The 21,084-nt window shown below is 36.3% G+C and overlaps 1 protein-coding gene across 1 annotated transcript in view; it reads left to right on the top strand.

Moving 5' to 3' along the window:
- Positions 1-21,084, top strand: part of nup155 (nucleoporin 155) — a 112,321-nt gene that overhangs the window by 36,996 nt on the left and 54,241 nt on the right. Inside the window, exons 20-26 of the mRNA XM_039750661.1 lie at positions 703-769; positions 5,658-5,773; positions 10,376-10,479; positions 10,626-10,759; positions 10,877-11,068; positions 11,768-11,906; positions 13,582-13,717. Of these exons, the coding sequence (XP_039606595.1) occupies positions 703-769; positions 5,658-5,773; positions 10,376-10,479; positions 10,626-10,759; positions 10,877-11,068; positions 11,768-11,906; positions 13,582-13,717 (888 nt within the window). The remainder of the gene's footprint in view (positions 1-702; positions 770-5,657; positions 5,774-10,375; positions 10,480-10,625; positions 10,760-10,876; positions 11,069-11,767; positions 11,907-13,581; positions 13,718-21,084) is intronic.

The following is a 21,084-nucleotide window of genomic DNA, read 5'->3' on the forward strand; positions in this document are numbered from 1 at the left end:
GAGCAGACCTTGATTGTAACTTCTAGCCTTGGGTCTGGATGTGAAAAAAAAAAAAAACAAAGCTCCAAATTGCATAAAATTTTGGTTGGAAAGCCTGAAAAATGTTTAGCAAGAACAAAATGGAACTGATCAAATTAAAAAATACAGAAGAGTGGTGTCAGGGAGCAGTTGTGCTGTGTTGAAGTCAATAATTTTCAAGAGGATTTATACGGTAATCCTTATTCTAAGTATGTCATGATATGATTTAATAAAGAGAGTGTATTAAAATTAAGCTATAGAAACAAAGGAGTTACAATACACAATACTTAAGATGTAATATGTCAACCAGCTAAGTACTTTGACTGTGTTTAGAAGGATTATTTTTTATACTCTTTTGAAACAGTTGTAACTGAAGTTTGGCTTAATGGTTAAGGTCGAATGATATAAAGCTACATGTTTGCTTGTTCAGTGTCCAACACCAGATAATAAAGAAGTCACTAGACTGTGCTTCACTTGTACTGTAAAGATATAGTGTAATGAGCATGTTGACTTTATAGAGACACTGTGATAAGTATTGAGTACATAAAAACATACTTGACAATCAAGGCACTATATAGTCTAAGCAGGCTTGTTTGGTATGATTCTGAATCGGCTTTCATTTCCCCATCAAAAAATGTTAAAAGCTACCATGTGAATATGTGGATTGATTTTTTTTTTTTGCAGTAATATTTGGGATGGAAGTATTGCTGTTGAAACAACCTTTAACTCTGGAAATCAGAAGATCATAGCTGTAAGCCTCACTAGAAATATGCATACACATTTATTTGTTTGTTGTTGAGTAGTTGATATAAATAACAACATTTTCTTATAGAAATTCTTCTAAAGTAAAACACCTACAGGGCTTCCAGAAGATTTCCCTTTCACACTAATGTGTTGTATTAGCAGGGGTAGCCAGCACTCAATGGGGTGGAATACAGTACAGGTGTGATCACTAAATAAATTCCCTAAGGGATACATTTTTTTGCTACAAAAGTCAAATTTCACTGAAGTTTGCATATCTGTGCCAGATTCTAAAAATACCTCCTTTGTCACTTCCCTGTTAAACTGCATGTGTGGATGTAAAACACAGTACCTAGTGATACTAGAATTAATTTATTTTTAAATTGACAATCCTTGCTTAGTAGTGATGTCTTGATGTCTCACTATAGTGCTTAAATATATGCCCATGTCCCATTTAAAGGCTGGAATAAGTTACTACTGGTAAAAATGTAGAAAAGAACCAATACATTGATAACAAGTAGGTACCATAATTCCAAAAATACAGCGTAACTTTATCAGTATTGGTAGTATTAGGTGAGAGTCGTTAACTGCACTCAGGCATGACTGAAAGTAGACATATTCCTTCGAAAGGCACAGTCATATGAAAGAAAAGCATGAGTAAAAATTACACCTAAAAATAACTCGGAGACATAATGCTATAGCAGAGTATTAAAATGTTGGAAAGAAAAACTGTAAAAGTCACATCTGAAAATGCTTGAGCCAGAGAATGTTTAGTGCATGACTGCAAGAATGCTATTATAAAAAAAAGAAAAATGCACTTCTATACCATTATGTAGTTAGCTAGTTAAAAATTATTTACATTTATATAGCAATTTTCTTACTACTTACTAAAAAATGTCATATTTAATTAGTATGGTGAATGGGTTGTAGTCTCTCAGTTAGAAATTATAGAATGCAAGCAACATTCAAATTCATTTTCTAACAAAATATAACTCATTGAGACACTGAAAATAACAGAACAAAGGTGTACAAGAGTTCTGAAACCTTAAAGTTCAGACAAATATAAACAATCTAGGAAATTCATGCATTGCATAAAATTCAGATGTTTGGCGACTAAGTTAAATAATATGAAAGTTAGAGCATTTCACATTTCTTATTTACTTCAACCAAGACTCAGTTATCACATTTTTGTTTATTAAATATTTGTGTAACAATGAGCCATATTCAAAAATAATAGCACTAACAGAATGCAATTACATTTGTTAGTAGACCACATTAAATACTTGCTTTTTAGCAGCACTTTACAACGGAGTTAAACATGTAGCTTAAGTAAGCTTGTGGTGAATCGGTATCTTTCATGCACAGCAGATTCCATTCAGTTGATGTCAAAATGGCATCAATTGATGTGTTTTATTGGTGGAGGGTCTGTGACTGTTCAGTTTTCTTAAACATAATATTTTTGAAAGTATACCCAATAGAGTAGTAGCCAATAATCAGCTATAGAAAAATAACTTGTAATACAAAATAACCAATACTAGCATAAAAACACTGTCAATATTACCATTTAAACTGAGAAAAATCAATTAAAATAAGTTTCTCATCTAGCTATGATTATAAGTTAAGTTATTAATTAGTTCAAACCCTGTTTAAGATGCAAGTTGATAATGTTGGTTATTTACAGTAATAATCTGCAGGTAATATTGTTCAATTAGTACAGTCTGTCTATTTCCAGAAAAGTGAGTTATTTTTGTACTTTGGTTAACTTACTAAAAGCAGCAGGAGAAGGTACTGATGTGTGAGCTATTTGCACACATGCTGTTCCTGTTGTTTGATTTGCTTCCATTTGTTATCCAAACAGCTGTCAGACAAGTAAAAAAAGGAAAATATATAAGTTCAAGAAGCTGCTCCAAAGGTAAAGTTGAAAGAGTAAACCGATTTGTAGCAGAAGTTTAATAGAACGTTTCTCTGTTTTAAGATGGTCAAGTATCCAAATTCACCAATGCTTTTCAATGTGAGATTTAGAAATTTCAAAATTTTACACAGCATGATCTTAATTAATATTTCTTCACAAATTTCTTTTAAAATAAGCATACCACATTTCAGCAAAATTGGTCCGGGTAGGGTCCAAGTTTTTTCATGCATATAGATAGACATACATGAGGTATTGTAATAGGTGCTTCAGGCATTATATGCAAATGAACCTAAAAGGAGGGCGAGAGTTGAAAAATGAAAGCACCAGGAGTTTGAGACATTTGTAAATGCAATTAACTCATTCTTTAAATATTACTCTTTAGTATTTATTTAACCAACTAATGTTGTAAATATAAATCTTACATTTGCAAATGGAATATTGGGATATTGCAAACCTAACAGAGTGATTTTCATGCAAAACAGATTTTAAAAGTATCTCTCTATTATAAAAAAAAAATCTTTGGGAGGGAGACTAGGGAGACGAGACATGATCTTCTCAGAAGACAATTTGAAGTCCCATGAGAGACACTTTAACTTGCTCCCAGCTCTTGAAACAACGACAAGCAAAACACACAGCTCGCCAGCAGCAGAAACCCAGCAGATGATCCGACCGCTTCTCCTTGCGTGCGTTCAGCCACCCTAACTTTTTTTTGCTAAGCATTCTTTAACCTCCTTAGTGTTGGATTTTATTCCAAAAAACACGTAAAAAACATTGCATTTTTTTGGCATGAAAGACATTTTATTAAATCTCAGAAGTATAATATTGATACAAATAACATTAATGAATAAAAATGATAGTATGAAATGAACTTCATACTTCTTTTGGCTGGTCCCGTTAGGGCAGTGAAAAGGCAACCTTTTCTCGAGTTGCGGCGTACTAAGTCCAAAAATTTTCTTTCGCGGCGCACCTGAGGGACTGCCCATAAATAAAGTCGTGACGACACAATCTATGGACAATCGCCAATAAAAACAGTTAATTTTACAAGTTTAAAAGACATTTTATTAATAAAGGAATCAAAGGATAAATCTTAAATTTAATTAATGTGAACGTTGAGATTGTTTTTCAGCACATATGAGATTGATGCGAGGATCAATTTTCGAAAGTCAGACGCACATTTCCTTGTCGATCATTTGAACTCTCTCGCGTTTCTTAGACTTCATTTCCGTAAGTGTTCCGTTATGTTTTTCCAACATAAAATATATTTTTTTAAGCATTATCTTTTTAATCAACCAAAAGTTCAAAAACAGTAGCAATTTAAAATATTTTACAAAAGTTTTTGCGGCGCCCCTAGAAAATTCCGCAGCGCACTCCAGTTGCCCGACAATGCGTTAGAGGTTGCCACAGCAGATCATCTTCTTCCATATCTTTCTGTCCTCTGCATCTTGTTCTGTTACACCCTTCACCTGCATGTCCTCACTCACCACATCCATAAACATTCACGTAGGCCTTCCTCTTTTCCTCTTCCCTGGCAGCTCTATCCTTAGCATCCTTCTCCCAATATACTCAGCCTCCTCTGCACATGTCCAAACCTCTTTCACTTTGTCTCCCAATTGTCCAACTTGAGCTAACCCCCTAATGTACTTGTTTCTAATCCTATCCATCGGATCTACTCCGTATGCGTTCATCTTTCTTTGCAGCAAGATGTAAAATAGCTCTGGCGAAGTGTAAGAATTGTCCATGGTTACACAGTAATTTTGATCCAGCAGAGCATCTATCAAAGTCAGCACAGATGATGTAGTAGCACCATACGGATTACTTTTCGGATCAAACATTGTCCCTTTCCCTGTTTACAGAACTAAATTCCAGATGTAGCCTGGTTTAGATTCACAAAGCTTGTAAAACTTTATGCCAAATCTTGCTCTTTTTGATGCAATGTACTGTATCCATGATGGTCTGCCCTTATAAGCCACGACACTTTCATCGATGCTGACATCAAGGTCTGGAATGTAAAGGCTCCCACATTTTGCCACAATAGCCTGGTATATCTCCCCATTTTTTTTCAGTTTGGGTGCTCGATGAGTATTCTCATCAAAGTCTTCTTAATTGGTAAATTTGAGATATTTCATAATTAGTGAAAACCTACACTCGGACATAATTTCTCCAAAGACCAGTGCCACCGCAAGTTCTTGCAATATCAATAAGCCTTAAAAGACCCAGGTATCATCAGCAGTTACTGGTTCCCTTCTTTTTTTAACGGGAAAACTGCTTAGGTGTATGGTTATTTACCCAACACTGTTCAACGTAACAATTCGTCTCGACAACAGTTCTGTTGATCACGTTATCATTCAGAAATAACTGCAGGTAAAGAAGTGGAACTTGGCTGTCAACATCCACTTGTATTCCTGGCTGCCCCACAAAATCAAAACAAGGTGACTTATTTGAAGCAGGGTCAACAGACAGCCAGACGCGAGTATCACTTTTGGATTCACTTTGGGGCTCACTGTCCATTTCAGTTTCACCACCTGAGGACAGATTCACATCCTCATCACTGCTAATGAGATGCTCCTCAACATCACTAACAAGAGCGTGCAAAACCTGGGCTGCTGAAAAACGTTTCTTACAAGATGTTATTATTACGTAGGAGGTTACTGATCACACTTCTAGTTGAGATGAGAAGACGCAACAACGCCTTTGCCCATGTAATGCTCAGACATAATGCTTACACTGACGGCACTTTTATAGCCAGGGTGATTTTCGGTTGTACCGCTTAAACAAGACACATCTGTACAATTGCCCGATTGACACAAAGGAAAAACTCTTTTAGCATGGTTTTCGCAGCCCAAGTATCACTCAGGTTTAACGCTAAGGAAGCTAAAAAGAACTGTAATATTCATTGATGGTAACCATAACTGCTCGGAATATTAAAAGCTAAAAAGCGCTTCATTTTTCTCCCATTCTGACTTAATGTGTTTTTTTCCCTACATAGATTGAGAGCAGTGTGCAGGCAAAAATTCTGGAGTCAGTCCTTCAGGAGCTGAGAGGTTTGAAAGAATTTCTGGACAAAAACTCACAGTTTTCTCCTGGCTCACTAAGTGGCACCAGGTATTAACATTCATAGTCTCGCATTTGGTCTATATACTTTGTCATATACAGTGTCCTTCAGAAGATTAAAATCTAAATTATTATTGTTGATTTCAGTTTCCATTTTTTAACAAAGTTTTGTGCGAATATAGTACAGTCACCGTTTAATTCCCTGTTATTGTTTATACTTGAGATATACATTTCAAATAATTGTGCATTTAATTGGTCGATAATGGTAACTGTGGGTTGTCATTTGACAAAGTTTGTCAGTTGAGTTCTTGCTTTTTAGTTATACTGTAGCTCAGAAAATACACTAAAATGAAAGTATTACCTTGTTAGAGGCATTGCCATGAGTTAAGCAGAACTTACAGTAGTTATTCACCTTTAGTTAGAATAGGCCTCATTGCAACCATCCATTCTTGTTTGTCCTATGGTGCAGATAAATGGTGTTTCATTAATTTTGTGCATATCACTTTTAGAAATGTTTTGTGCTTATATTTTTATTAATAGTTAAATCTCATTATTGATTTTATATTTTAAATTAAGTGATTAACTGTGTTTATTTCATTTTCTTTTTATTTCTTTTTGTTTGTTTGTTTCTGATCATTTTGAGTACATAGGCTTTAGTCTTTGTTTCCTGTGTGACAAAATGGATTTTAATCCTTTTTGCTTCTGTCTTATTTTAAATGCCATGCTTTCTTGCAATATTTCAGTTTTTAATGACTATTAAGGTTTAAAAGAATGCCTTGGCAAAGTAAACTGTCCTTGTTAGTAGATGCAAAGCATTACATTCACTACATTATTTTTTAACATATCACTGTTTGTGTGGGGAAAGCACTAAAGTGTGATATAATTACACATTCTGGCATCAAAAAATATTATTAATATGAATTGAAAAGAACTTGGAAAGTTAAACCAGGACTTGTAAACTTGGTCAACGGCCATTCCCTCAAGAAAAGAAGTGATAATTTTTGATAAATAATGGATTGATTGCTTGCTTGATAGGTAATTTAACATTTAGGCAAACTGTGGCAGGCTAGGCTCTATAAATAATGTATTAAAACAGTTGGTCATGTAGGAGGTAAATTACATCACAAAGAAGTTCAGAAAAACTTTGGCATTGTTTATAGGGTTAATACTTACATGTAAAGTGTCCATGACCTCAGAATTGTATAGCAACCTCTTGTTTAACTATATAGAGGAAAGTACTTCCCCTCCCATTTTTCTGGCAGTTCACCTTGCACCAAAATGATGAATTAGAAATTACTGCAAATGCCACTATAGCATTGTTTATTGAAAAAAATATGAAAATGCTTAACACTAATTAAGTCTCTGTTCAAGGTGACTCTGAAGAAATATATTCCACAAAAGTCACAATTTTTAGCAATTAATGTGCTATTGTGATGTATTTTAATTAGTTTTTCTCATTCTTGAGCATGTGTAAGTGGAATGACAGCTCAAAAAGGTAAACTGTATTTTAGTGAAAAATGCTATGACGTGTATAACCAAATAGCTTCTTAGTGAAAACCAAGTTAAAATCCATTTCTGATTTTATTCTTTGCAGAGTAATAACAGAGTCTCAGGTCTTATTTTTGTGTTGGCAAAATGTATCAGAAAAACATTTTTCCTTCCAAAAGTATTTAGTTTTGACTTATGTCTAAAACATTAAACATATAAGCAATATTTTAGTCTTAATTATAATGCCAGGAAATACAGAATGAAAAAATACAACATTGAACATAGCCATTTGTCTATCTGTAGTTGCCCCATTTTATTTTCAAAAATAGCTGTTGCACATTTTGGTATGAAGTACACTATCTCCAGGTGGAGCTGATACTAAAGCATTACAACACAGAGTCAAGTGACTACTGCACAGGCTGTTATTACAAAGTTTTGACTCGGGCTGGATGTTAAAATTCATCAAAGTGTTTTTCACAGCACATTTGCTAGGTTTGCTGGTAACCTTTTTCACTTAAATTGTATCCTTAAAATTTGCTGTATCTTTTCAGTGTGGTTTAATTGTTTTATGTACTTCAGTATATTTTTAATTTGATATTGGTGTTACTAGCCAAGTTTCCATCCAGTTTTTTGCGACGTTTTGTTATCGACAAACAGAATATACGTAAAAAAAAATGTGCGAAATTTGCTGTCTCCAGCCTGTTTCCATCCAACTGGCTTTTTATCGATAAAATGGTGTGCATGATGACGTCATCCCCCCAAAATGAACTGTCACATAAGTTTTGTTGTATCGCGAAAAAAAATCTGCCCGTGAGCCGTTTCCATACATAATTTTATGTATGTCGCAAATTATCTACCTTTTGTTTTCCACGTTACACCCGCTCCACTAAACAAAGAAACAAACAAATGGAGAGATTATTCAGACAGTTTTTTGAAATTTTGCCAGCTTACTGTTATTTCAGTTTCACAAATAATTGGAATTGTACATAATATCCGAAGACGACAGCAGAATGAAGCAGTTGCTTGTCCGATAGCCCTAGAGCTCGAAGAAAGTACCCCAGTGCGATGAAACCCACGGGTATGGGAGAGCGCAAATAAGACCTTCTGGGAGGAGGTGGTGAGGAGACACTTAACAGAAAATCTCTGGCTGCAACATTTTAGAATGACACGGCCGACGTTTGAGATGTTGTGTGGATTCATCAGTCCTGATGTTGCGCCCATCACAGGTTGCCACCGACCACCGGTTCCAACTCCAAAGTGGATTGCCATTGCCCTTTACAAGCTGGCAACCTGCGCCGAGTATAGAGTAGTTGGAGAAACTTTCGTGGTTGATAAACTACCGTCCATCGATGTGTATATGCTGTGTGCACCGCTATTAAAGAAAAATTAATGCGGTGTTATATCAGACTTCCGACTGTAGCGGAGGCCAATGAAATTGCATACCGCAATTCCTTGGTGCATCTTGTGCCACAGATTTACGGTGCGCTGGATGGCACGCATGTGCCTATTCTTCCCCGACGGAAGGCTACGCGATTACATTATTAGTAAGGGTGGCCATCTATTGTTCTCCAGGCCCTTGTTGATGACAGGTGCATGAAACGAGACATTTGCGTTGGCACTCCTGGAAGTGCCCATGATGCAGCATCGGATCTGTACAGGTGAGCCTACCTTTCAACATCCCTTCTCTGTGCGATAACAACTGAACTAGTACTGTAACCTGCTTCCCTTAAGGTTTTTAATTAAAACTGAAATTTGAATTAATACAAAATAACAACGTTTAATAAAAAAAAAACTAAAGTTTATATTAATGAGAGAATTTCTCATATATGCTAAAACATCTGCCATTTAATAATAAGAAAAAAAATGTTTAGATAATGAAACACACGGTTTATTAAATATTTTGACTGGCACAGTAAACTACCTTTGCGGTTTTTGTATTATTTAGACATCCTGAGAGACACCCCCAGGCTACAGTTGATGTGGAGGGAGTTCAGGTACCCCTTTTAGTAGCAGGAGACCCAGCCTATCCGCTACTGCATTGGCTCATCACGAGAAATAACGAGGCTCTTCATCAGACCATGCGAACAGCTCCGCTATTCTCGTTTTGATTGCACTTGATGAAAATGTATCATGTGACACATTTATTTGCGTTAAAGCCCTTTTTCAGACAAAAATGTTTCCAATGTAGTTTTTGCGACATCTGAAGTATCGATATGGAATTTATGCGCTAAAGTTAAACGGAAAAATATTATGTCAACATGTACAACATTTTATCGATAATTAGCATTTCCATCAGCTAAAATTTGAAGCGCTAAATATTTTTTCGCAAAAACTCCTTGGATGGAAACCTGGCTACTGTTTGTTTAACATAATAAAATTGGATGTTGGAAGATTAAAATAGCTTATGTTTGACCTGACCTACGAAATAATATGTCATGTATTTTCCTTGTGTTTTCTGAAGAGGCGTCTTACTGAAGTTAATGGAATTTCATTTGATGTTAGGGATTGTGCAGTGGTGGCAAGCATCAGATTGTCAGAAGTTTCACTAATTTGTGTTTGTATTAGGATTTGAAGTTGTCCTGAAGGGACACAATTGCTTCAGGGTTTTACTCAAGCCAGTTTCTAAATTAGTTGTTCACTATTTTAGTAAATGGAATACTGTTGTATCCAGCAGAGAAGTGTGTTGTTTAAGCTTTGCAGCTATGTTGCAGCTAGTCTATTCCTCCACCATATCTACAGCGTGGAAGTATTAAGACATTGAAAGGTGGTACTGAAGAAAGGATACATAGTATTTAATTTGCATTTAAATGTGGCTTTATTTTCCATATCAAGTAGTGTTTTACTGAATCTCTAGTAGAAGATAGGTTACGTGAGCATTTATGTAATGTACTTTCAGTTTCTTTTTTTACAAATAGAAATAAATTTTTCTAAAGACATTAAAGCCAAGTCGATCCAAGCATATATGCAAGTGTGCATGCCAAAGCAGAAACTACCTTCAGTTTTTGCTCCCTCTTTGATCACCCTATTGTTAGCATAACCTTAGGCACCTACATCTCTGTATAAAATGCTCATTTTGAGTGTTGGTTTCATATTTTAATAACGTAAATAATAATACTAATGATATTTAAAGGTATAAGTTTTGTGTTTTATTCCTCCTTTTTGTAGCTTTACTACACCTGCTAATCTTCAACAGAGACTTCTTGGGTTTATGCGACCAGATAGTGGGAGCTCACAGCAGGTGCAACAAGAGCTGCAAAGGAAATATCATAGTAAGTTAAGGGTATTACTTAATCTATCTAATTGAATAGATAAAGTTTCTTTCATAAAAAAGGAGAACTTGTATGGAGAGTGAGAGAGAGATAGCATAAATGCTTCCCTAGTAAAACTGACAGTATCTAAATTCTGTTATCCCAAGCTGAAGCTCAAGCACATGAAAAAATTTCCTTGCAAGGCATCCAGCAGTTAGTCCATCGCTCATGGCAGACCCTTGCTTTGTGGAAGCTTATTTGTGATCACCAGTTCAGTATTGTTGTTGGCGAGCTACCAAAGGTATTAGATTTAAGTATTAAAGTATTATGTATTAAAGAATGACAAGGAGACAATAATGTAATATTGCTGGTTGGCATTGCGTGGTTCTTCTAAAATAATTTTTGTTGTTTACAACAGGAGCTGCAGGACCAGATTAAAATGACAAGTTTTAAAGACATGGTTATAAATGGGAAGGAGTTGACAGGAGCACTGATTACAGCTTTAATTAACCACTATATAAGGGACAATGTTTCAGTTAACTCAATAAGTGACCATCTTAGAGAGGTCTGTCCATTGCTGTATAGTAAAGATGATTCTGTTTGCTCCAAGGTAAGTAAGTTACATCATCATTAATTCTGCCACTTCCTTCTGCTCCCATCATTTGGACACTGTCAAAAATTGTAGTCCAGTAATTTTTATTAAGTGTAATACAACTTCTAATTCTAAGAAGAGCTTACAAAATGAACTTATATTTAACATGTCACATTTAAAACAGGTAAGACTTCACTAAACTCTTTCAGTAGGTGTCAAAAGACTCCTAGATATAACAGAAGAAATAAACTTTATTATTGTATACTCTTGGACACTTCCACATATAGTGTGTAAGTATGATAAAATGTGTGTTTATTTGTAGAATGCAAAGTCCAAATACAAATTTTAGTGGAAGAGTAACAAATAAAATAAACAAAAGCATTAAGATAAAGGCACATTTTATTGCTAGTTAATACTCATCAGCAACATTTAATGTTTTTCTTTATTTGGCAATCATTTAGTTATTTGTATTTCTTTCACAATTAGCCATAGTTCACTGATAAAAGATTTTGATATGCTTCCTGTGTTGGAAGCTAGTACTATTCATCACAAATTAATTGTTGAAGTTATTTTTTATATAAAATTATGTAATATTAATTTGAAATGCTCTTCTTACTAACATAAAGTATTAAGTTTGCTGTAGTGTAAGTACATAAATTAAAAATGAATGAATCATTAGTATCTTATTTTAAAATAACCAACAACATTTTTTTGTAGGCAAATGAGTTACTGCAACGTTCCCGACAAGTACAGAACAAAATTGACAAAGAAAGAATGCTAAGAGATTCCCTGCATCTTTATAAGCAGATCAGTCACCAGACAGATCTTCCCCATGTTTGTCTGCAGTATCGGCAAGGTATAAATTATGTTAATGGAAAATTGCTTAGTATGAACAAACTATACTTTGAAAAAACTCTAGCTTCTTAATCCCTAATTGGGAACTACCTGTGGTATTCCCCATTGGCTGAAGTTAAATAATAATTTAATGATTCTGATTATTAATTAATTATTTCTTATGCAAGTTAATTTTGAAGGTGACTTTGCATCATAGCCTGCCAACAGAACCTGACAGCAACTACAACCATGAGACTGATGCCACTTCTCATACTGTTTTACAAATAATGCAGTGTAGTAGGGCACCTGAGACAAAAGTATTCAGTTGGCCTTAGACTTCACCAATATTGAATGAATAATTTTATAAATATATTAATTTATTATACATTATCATACATTAATAAGTTTAATTTGAAAACATAGTGTACAAAAGTTTTTTTTTTTTAGTTTGTGGTTAAAGACAACATTACCATATGTACAATAAAATACAGTCGAATCACAAAGTGTCCTTACTTGGCAGGAAAACACATAACTAGTTTCTACAGTTAAACCAGGAAATGTGTGAAAAAAGGCAAAAATAAAAGTAAAACAAAGCAACTGAAACCCAGATGAGAGGTTAACATCACAGTCAGTGATCAGGTAAGATGTTGAAAACCAGGCAAGACTCAAAAAATAATCACGAAGAGAATTCAAAAAGGTTTAACAGGTGTAATCTGCAGGTCTGATAAAGTTTAGTTCAAGGGCTGACCTTTTGTCCTGTCTGCTGATTAATTCATGGTCACAACCCCAGAGACCATGCCTCTAGAAACATAGGATGCGACCCTCACTACTTTATGCAAAAATGGCTTCCATAACAGGGAAAAGGCTATAAGACCTCCAATTTCAGCCCTAATCATGACACAAAGATAATGGATTTCCTATTTATGCTGCTTTTTTCTTTTGGGTTGGGCTGAATGTCAGGCTTCTTTCTTTAGATTAATTTTGAAGCATAATGTATTTGGCGTGTTAATTTTACTTGTATGATTGAGTTAAGTTATTTTGTAATGGATTATTGTTGATTAAGGCAAAAATACAATTGCTATAACCTTTTTGGGGGAAAAAAAGAACATTTCAAGTGTTCAAGTTGTTTCACACCCCAATATCCAGTTCGGAGAAGTATATGAACAAATGGCCTGTTATGAAATGGTTCTTTACTTTTCATTGGCTTATATATAAAGGAACAACAACGAAATAACAGTAACAAAAGTATGAGAGAAAAAAGACTGAATACTACTGTACCGTTTATTGATTCAGTATGGGTTTCAAGATTGAATGACTGGAACATTTTTCTTGGAAAAGTGGGTGGCCACAAACTCACAGATCAGCTTTTTCATAGCCTTCAGTTTGGGTGTTTACATTCAAGCTTGACACTGCAGTAAAGGAGGGGGAGTTGATGGAAACTGGAGACATTCCACTTTTAAATTTCATTTACACATCCTGGATATCGTCATTTTGAAACTACTTTCATCTTTTAAAGTGGTTTATAGGATAAACTGTGAGTTTATAAGATAAAAGATAATGTAAATAATTTATTATTTACTGAAAAATAAACATTGAAAAAATAATGCTTTAGTTAATCAAATGTCAGTTTGTTACAAGTTATTTTGGTTCACCTCCACATCTTGTTTCTCTGATTTAAATGAAACTATGTATTGCAGTGAGATTCTATGAGGGAGTTATTGACCTGTGCCTGACTGCTGCTGATAAGAAAGACCCTCAGGGCCTTGGTCCACACTTCTACAAAAATGGAGAGCCAGAGGAAGATACTACTGGACATCAAGCTTTTCAGGAAAGGTAATATATTGAAAACCACAATGACCAGCAATAAAGAAGCATAAAATGTTATAACCCATCCTATTATACTTTTCCATTACAATTCAGCATACCTTTACAAATAATATAATCTAGTACAGTATGAGGAAGAAATAAAAAGAAAATTTTATGCAATAAAGCTAAATAAAGAAACCTGAATAAAGACGACTCATGAGCATAAATCCGTACTTGAAAATAAAAATAACCCCACAGTGCCAGACTGTGGTGTTCTTTTTTATTTCTATTGCTTTGTACAGCATACAATGACACATTTGTTCTATTAACACTAGAATTACCAGAGCCTACGAAAAAACACGTAATTCCGTCCCACCTTAAATTGCTTCTTAAATCACTTCACACCTCTCCGCCAGCGTCCTTTGTCCTCTAAATGTGCTGATAAAGAGAAGCTAGGAGCAGCCGGCTATTCCATCCCCCCACCAATTTAGAACGTGCATGAACTTCTCCAAGCCCATGCGTTGCTCGAGTATCTGGGAGTGAAGTGGAGTTTTAGAGTGGAAATAATAGATCGTTATTTAGAACACACGCATTTCATGTCTGTTCCGTTTCTACAGTAATCTGTGTCAACACATTGTTAAAACAGAAACGTTTTTTTATATTCTAGTAGTAGATGACAAAATGTAGGCATAAACTATATAATGTATGAAGCCTGAAGTCCAAATAACAAAGAAACATTTTCACAAAAGGTTCAAATATAACACAATTGCACTTTTATTCAAAAATATAACTGCAGAAACAAAAAGCCGCCTTAACGTGCGACATTGACAGCCGTTTATTATAACTTCCTCCGTGGTGCAATAGAATCAGTTCTTGTCTTGGAGTCAAAAGGTCGCAAGTTCGATCCTGCACCACTCTGTTTTGAGAAGTAAACTGCTCTTAGTCTTACTATTTTAGAATAAAAGCATACATTTGATTTCAGTCTGTAACAGCCGGTGCAATTTATGATCCTTGTAAAGGTTAGCTTTTTTTATTCACTTTTCATTCTCTCAGTCGCATTCAGAATCAATCCATACAACCCCATCTGACACGGTTGTTTTCACTAAAGACGCGCTATAGCTCTGCAGTGTACCACGATGAATACTAACGCCCCCCCCCGCAACCAAACCGGGTTCTGACACAAACGCTGGCGAAGCTGCCTTCTTCGTATCTCACTGTCACTTGATTTTCTTTTTATTCAGTTTTATTGAGTGTACCTGCCAGTCCTCGCATGCAGCTGTATGCTGTTTCTTTTGTACTCCAGGACATGCAGAGGAAAGAATGGTAAAGAGCAGTAACTTTGGCGCTATATGCAATCATCAGACACTCCCCATCTGTCCGTGTCACTCAAACACTGAAACATATGTTGGTGTAAAAGTATAACAAAGTGCACTTTTATTCAAGTGCACTTTTTCCATCGCCTTTTCCTGTAAGAAGCAATGTACAGTACACACTTCTCTCTATGCAGTGGTTTCTATTACACACCTGAAAGAAAGAGACAATATATGTGAAAATATTGCACTAATGCAATATTATTTGAAAATGAACAGCGTCAGATCGGGTGTGAATTTATGCAGGAACTGGAAATTCTCTGATGTGGGACATTCCCCTAGGGAAGAAAATACAGTGTCAAGTGCTCATTCAGTGTAATAGAAACCATAGCACAGAGAGGTGTGTACACTGCAACAAGTACACATGTTGTAAATGTTGGAAGGACGGTCCTTGGGTGTATGGGAACTGTTAATATTTGAATGTGATGATTTTATATAGCACGAAATGAAAATCAGCACTTCTTAGCATTGCACCATGCAAGCTGTCGTATCAATCGCCTACTGTAACTTGCTTTCTTCACACCTCTCTGTGCTATGGTTCCTATTACACTGAATGAGCACCTGACACTGTACTTTCTTCCCTGGGGGAAGGTCCCACATCAGAGAATTTCCAGTTCCTGCATAAATTCACACCCGATCTGACGCTGTTTGTTTTCAAATAATATTGCATTAGTTACTTTTCGTGGCATTACACGTGTATTTTTTGAGCATGCCCGTTTGAGCATGCTCAAACACAGGAACATATGTTGGTGTAAAAGTATAACAAAACAACGGGCAGATGGGGAGTGTCTGATTATTGCATATAGCGCCGAAGTTACTGCTTTTTACCATTCTCTCCACTGCATGTCCTGGAGTACAAAAGAAACAGCATACAGCAACATGCGGGGACTGGCAGGAATACTCAATAAAACTGAATAAAAAGAAAATCAAGTGACGGTGAGATACGAAGAAGGCAGCTTCGCCAGCGTTTGTGTGTCGGGGGTTGGGGTTTGGAGGGGCTTTAGTATGCATCGTGGTACACTGCAGAGATATAGCGCGTCTTTATGTGAAGACAGCCGTGTCAGATGGGGTTGTATGGATTGATTCTGAACGCGACTGAGGGAATGAAAAGTGAATAATAAAAAAAAAAAAAGGCTAACCTTTACAAGGATCATAAATTGCACCGGCTGTTACAGACCGAAATCAAATGTATGCATTTATTCTAAAATAGTAAGACTAAGAGCTTTTTACTTCTCAAAACGGAGTGGTGCAGGATCGAACTCATGACCTTTTGATTCCCAAACGGGAACTGATTCTATTGAACCGCGGAGGCAATTATAATAAACAGCTGTCAATGTCGCATGTTAGGCGGCTTTTTGTTTCTGCAGTTATATTTTTGAATAAAAGCGCAATTGTTGTGTTATATTTGTACCTTTTTCTTTGATATTTGGACTTCAGGCTTCATACATTATATAGTTTATGCCTACATTTTGTCATCTACTGCTAGAATATAAAAAACGTTTCTGTTTTAACAATGTGTTTACACAGATTACTGTAGAAACGGAACAGACATGAAATGCACGTGTTCCAAATAACGATCTATTATTTCCACGCTAAAACTCCACTTCACTCCCAGATACTCAATCAAGGCATGAGCTGGAAGAAGTTCGTGCACGTTCTAAATTGGTGGGGGGATGGAATAGCCGGCTGCTCCTAGCTTCTTTTTATCAGCACATTTAGAGGACAAAGGACGCTGGCGGAGAGGTTTGAAGGGATTTAAGAAGCGATTTAAGGTGGGGCGGAATTACGAGTTTTTTCGTAGGCTCTGGTATTCTAGTGTTAACTGAGTTAGCTTATTAGGGGACAAATCATTAACTTTCAGGAGAGTAGGTGATCATGTGGACAAATGTTGGCCTTATGGATGAGGGGATGAGGTTGGTGACAGTAAGGAAGAATCTGGGATGGCCAGAAGAACTAGCAGACCATGTAACAAGTTGTCACAGCAATCAGTATTGCTTTCTTCTGCTTAAAAATTGATTTACAGTAATCCCTCGCTATATAGCGCTTCGACTTTCGCGGCTTCACTCTATTGCGGATTTTAAATGTAAGCATATCTAAATATATATCATGGATTTTTCGCTGGTTCGCAGATTTCTGCGGACAATGGGTCTTTTAATTTATGGTACATGCTTCCTCAGTTTGATTGCCCAGTTGATTTCATACATGGGACGCTATTGGCGGATGGCTTAGAAGCTACCCAATCAGAGCATGTATTACATATTAACTAAAACTCCTCAATGATATAAGACTAGCAAAATACCCATGCTTCGCAGTGGAGAAGTAGTGTGTTAAAGAAGTTTTGAACATTTTGAAAATAATGTAACATGATTGTCAATGTAATTGTTTTATCACTATATATGTGTGTGTGTGTGTGTGTGTGTGTGTATGTATGTATGTGTATATATATATATATATATATATATATATACACACACACACACATATACATATATATATATATATATATATATATATATATATATATATATATATATATATATATATATATATATATATATACACATATATACATATATATATATATATATATATATATACATACATATATACAGTCTTTGGGTGCGAGCAACTGTTGCTGGGGTGCCAGAATCCATGAAGGAAGAAAAATGAAAACATTATTTGTACAAAATCTTAATTTATTTATCCATTCCTAAATAATTAAATGGGCAGGCTATTTAGTATCAGTGCAATACACTGTTTGTTAAAACGGATGACTCCGCTCTTACGTGCAAGTCTGCCTGGATATTATGAACTATCGTATCTGTTCAAGTTCTATTTAAATTTTAAATAGAAGGAATTTTTATTTAGTCGACAGAATATTATTCCGGAATAAATCAACTCAAACCTTAAATAACTTATAATATTTTGCTCTCCATAAAAATATATCCTGTCTAAATTATACAAGTTAGAAATAAAGTAAACGTTAAAAGAACAAACATTCAAATTTCTTTACTCTTATGTAATTTTATATAAAAATAAACTTAAATTTTAAATATCCCAAAAGATTTTGCTCTCCATAAAAATATATCCTGTCAAAATTATACAAATTCAAATATGAACATGGTGCATAACAAAACCTGGAAATATAAATAAAATTTGTTCTTTTCAGCAATAACAAATCAAATCATTCAGTTGTCTTTGCTCATATGTCATTTTATCAGAGCTGGACGCCTGGCATCTTTTTTTGGCAACAAGTTCGTTTATGTTTGGTGTGAGGTTCTGTGTTGTGGAGATTCTCAGGATGGACTGCAGGTGCTCATCAGTGAGGCGACTCCTGTGTGCTGTTTTGTTAGTCTTCATGACTGAGAAGAGCTTCTCACACAGATATGTGCTACCAAACATGCACAAGGTTCGAGCCGCATGTAGGCGGAGCTGGAGCATTTGTGCGGGAATGGAGTGAATAAACTGTGCGGGCCGTGCAGTATCGTACTTTGCCTTCAGTGTGCCATTACACTGCAGCTCAATCACCTCCATCTGAATCTGCACAGGTGCAGTTTCCACATCGACGGCAAATGGGTTGAAACAACTCAAAATTCTTTTTGTTCTTCAAAGTCACCAAAGCGCCGTGTGAACTCAGTGCGCAGTGCCTCAGTTTATCAGCAAAGTGCGTGTTGGGAACACCGTAGTGCCGACTTGGTTCAACATTACTTGGCAACAGGGAAAGTGGGGCAAGTTGCACTGGTGCATTTGTGTCTCCCATAAAAGTAGCTTCACTTGAAATCACTTTGTGATTTTGCAGGTAAAAACGTCTGCTGAAGTGTCAGATTCTTCTTTAACTCTTCTGCTTTCTGTATCTTGTGCATTGCATTCAGGTCTTTCAGGTTATCTTGATGTTTTGTCTCATAGTGCCGTCTTAGATTAAATTCTGTAATTACAGCCACATTAGCTCCACAAATGAGACACACGGGTTTACCGGCAATGTCAGTAAACATATACTCAGCCTCCCATCGGTTTTTAAAGGCTCTATGTTCAGAATCACCTTTTCTCTTGGCATCGTGTGGGCTAGCTTGCAATAACTTGCAGCATCATAAGCTAGACTTGATTAACGCGTAAGTGTTAAGCAAGGCAGCTGAAGCGCTGCATTATGGGATCTGTAGTTTATTGTGTTACCAGCGCTTCATATCCCAGGGGCATTAATAACAATAATATATAAAATGATCTCGGGCGGATATAATTACACACCGGGCCGGATGTGGCCTGTGGGCCTTGAGTTTGACACATATGGACTAAGTAGAACTTGAAAAGATATATTTTTTCAATTGTGATCGCGCAATTCAGATCGAGTTGACGCACTACAGTACATTGAGCCCGCGTGCTATTGTGGTTTTGCCTGCGTGCCTCAATAAGTTACCCTCCCCTCGCTCTTACTTTTTTACCGTTCATCTAATGAATACACTGAGTATGGCTTTACCAAAACAATCATTGATCGCGAATAAAGTATCCATTATTCATAAAGCTTCAATTGGTGATCTGTCTTTCTGTGTTAACCGCATATTTTTTCATACGTCTCAAACCAAGGGGATGCGAGGCTAAAATGAATCGGGAAGCGCGCGTACATACTCAGTGCATCCCCTCTCGGGAATCGAACCTCGGACGTCGGCGCTAGAGGCGAAGCCTCTACTATTGCGCCACGGCGTGTGGTTTGTCTATTTGAGCGTAGCAGTGTAATTCGGTTTTGTTCAGCACTCTTTGGAACTGTTGCTTTTGTCTGCGCACTCGTCAGTTCCGTGAGCGCTGAATATGTTTTTATATGTCACTAGCTCGCTTCTAATTGTTTCGCTGCCTTCTTAATTATATAATGCATGTTTTCTTCAGCGCTTTTTGGAGCTCTTCCTGGTTTTCTACGTACTGCATGATTACGTGGGAGGCGTGATGATGTCACACGAAACTCCGCCCCCCACGGCTTTCGAGCTCAACTCCATTACAGTAAATGGAGAAAAATAGCTTCTAGTTATGACCATTATGCGTAGAATTTCGAAATGAAACCTGCCCAACTTTTGTAAGGAATGAGCCTGCCAAATTTCAGCCTTCTACCTACATGGGAAGTTGGAGAATTATTGATGAGTCAGTGAGTCAGTCAGTCAGTGAGGGCTTTGCCTTTTATTAGTATAGATATGCTTCCCGCGCGGTGCTTGATTGTTTGCTTTTCTCTCTCTCTCACCCTCTCTGACATTCTCTGTGCCTGACGGAGGGGGTGTGAGCAGAGGGGCTGTTTGCTTAGAAGATACGGACGCTCCTCTAAAAAATGACACTTTATCGCGGTGGTTCGGCATACTTAAAAGCACAAAAGCACGTATTGATTTTTTAATTTTTTGCTTTTCTGTTGCGCGCTCTCTCTCTCTCTCTCTCTCTGACATTCTCTGCTCCTGACACGCATTCTTTGAAGAGGAAGATATGTTTCCAATCTTTTAATTGTGAGACAGAACTGCCATATCTGTCTTGTCATGGAGCACAGTTTAAACTTTTGACTAAAGGGTGTTATTTCATGTCTAGAGGGCTCTAATAATGTTAACAGTGTGGGAGAGTTTATAAGGGCTTAAAATATATAAAAATAACCATACAAACATATGGTTTCTACTTCGTGGATTTTCATCTATCGCGGGGGGTTCTGGAACGCAACCCCTGTGATAGAGGAGGGATTACTGTATTTTTATTCACTCATAATACTACAGACCTTGGTTCATTGATTCATTTGTGAATTGCAACCTTTTCCATTAACCACTCAATGTCATCTGTTATGTCTGGGGAGATATCTGGTTCTAGTAGTTTCATCTTGCTTTGGGTAATGTTCTGGAATGAGTTCCACTACTGCTTTGGGACAGAGGACCAATAAAATGGTTCAATGACGTAACCTATGTAATTATCTCAAAAAGCACACTCCTGGAGCAGTGGGATTCATGATGTTGGGTAAAGTTACCACTAATAACTAGTTGCCTTTGCTTTAAGACACTTTTAGATAATGAT

This window comes from Polypterus senegalus, chromosome 4 (assembly GCF_016835505.1).
Source record: "Polypterus senegalus isolate Bchr_013 chromosome 4, ASM1683550v1, whole genome shotgun sequence".
Taxonomy (NCBI): domain Eukaryota; kingdom Metazoa; phylum Chordata; class Cladistia; order Polypteriformes; family Polypteridae; genus Polypterus; species Polypterus senegalus.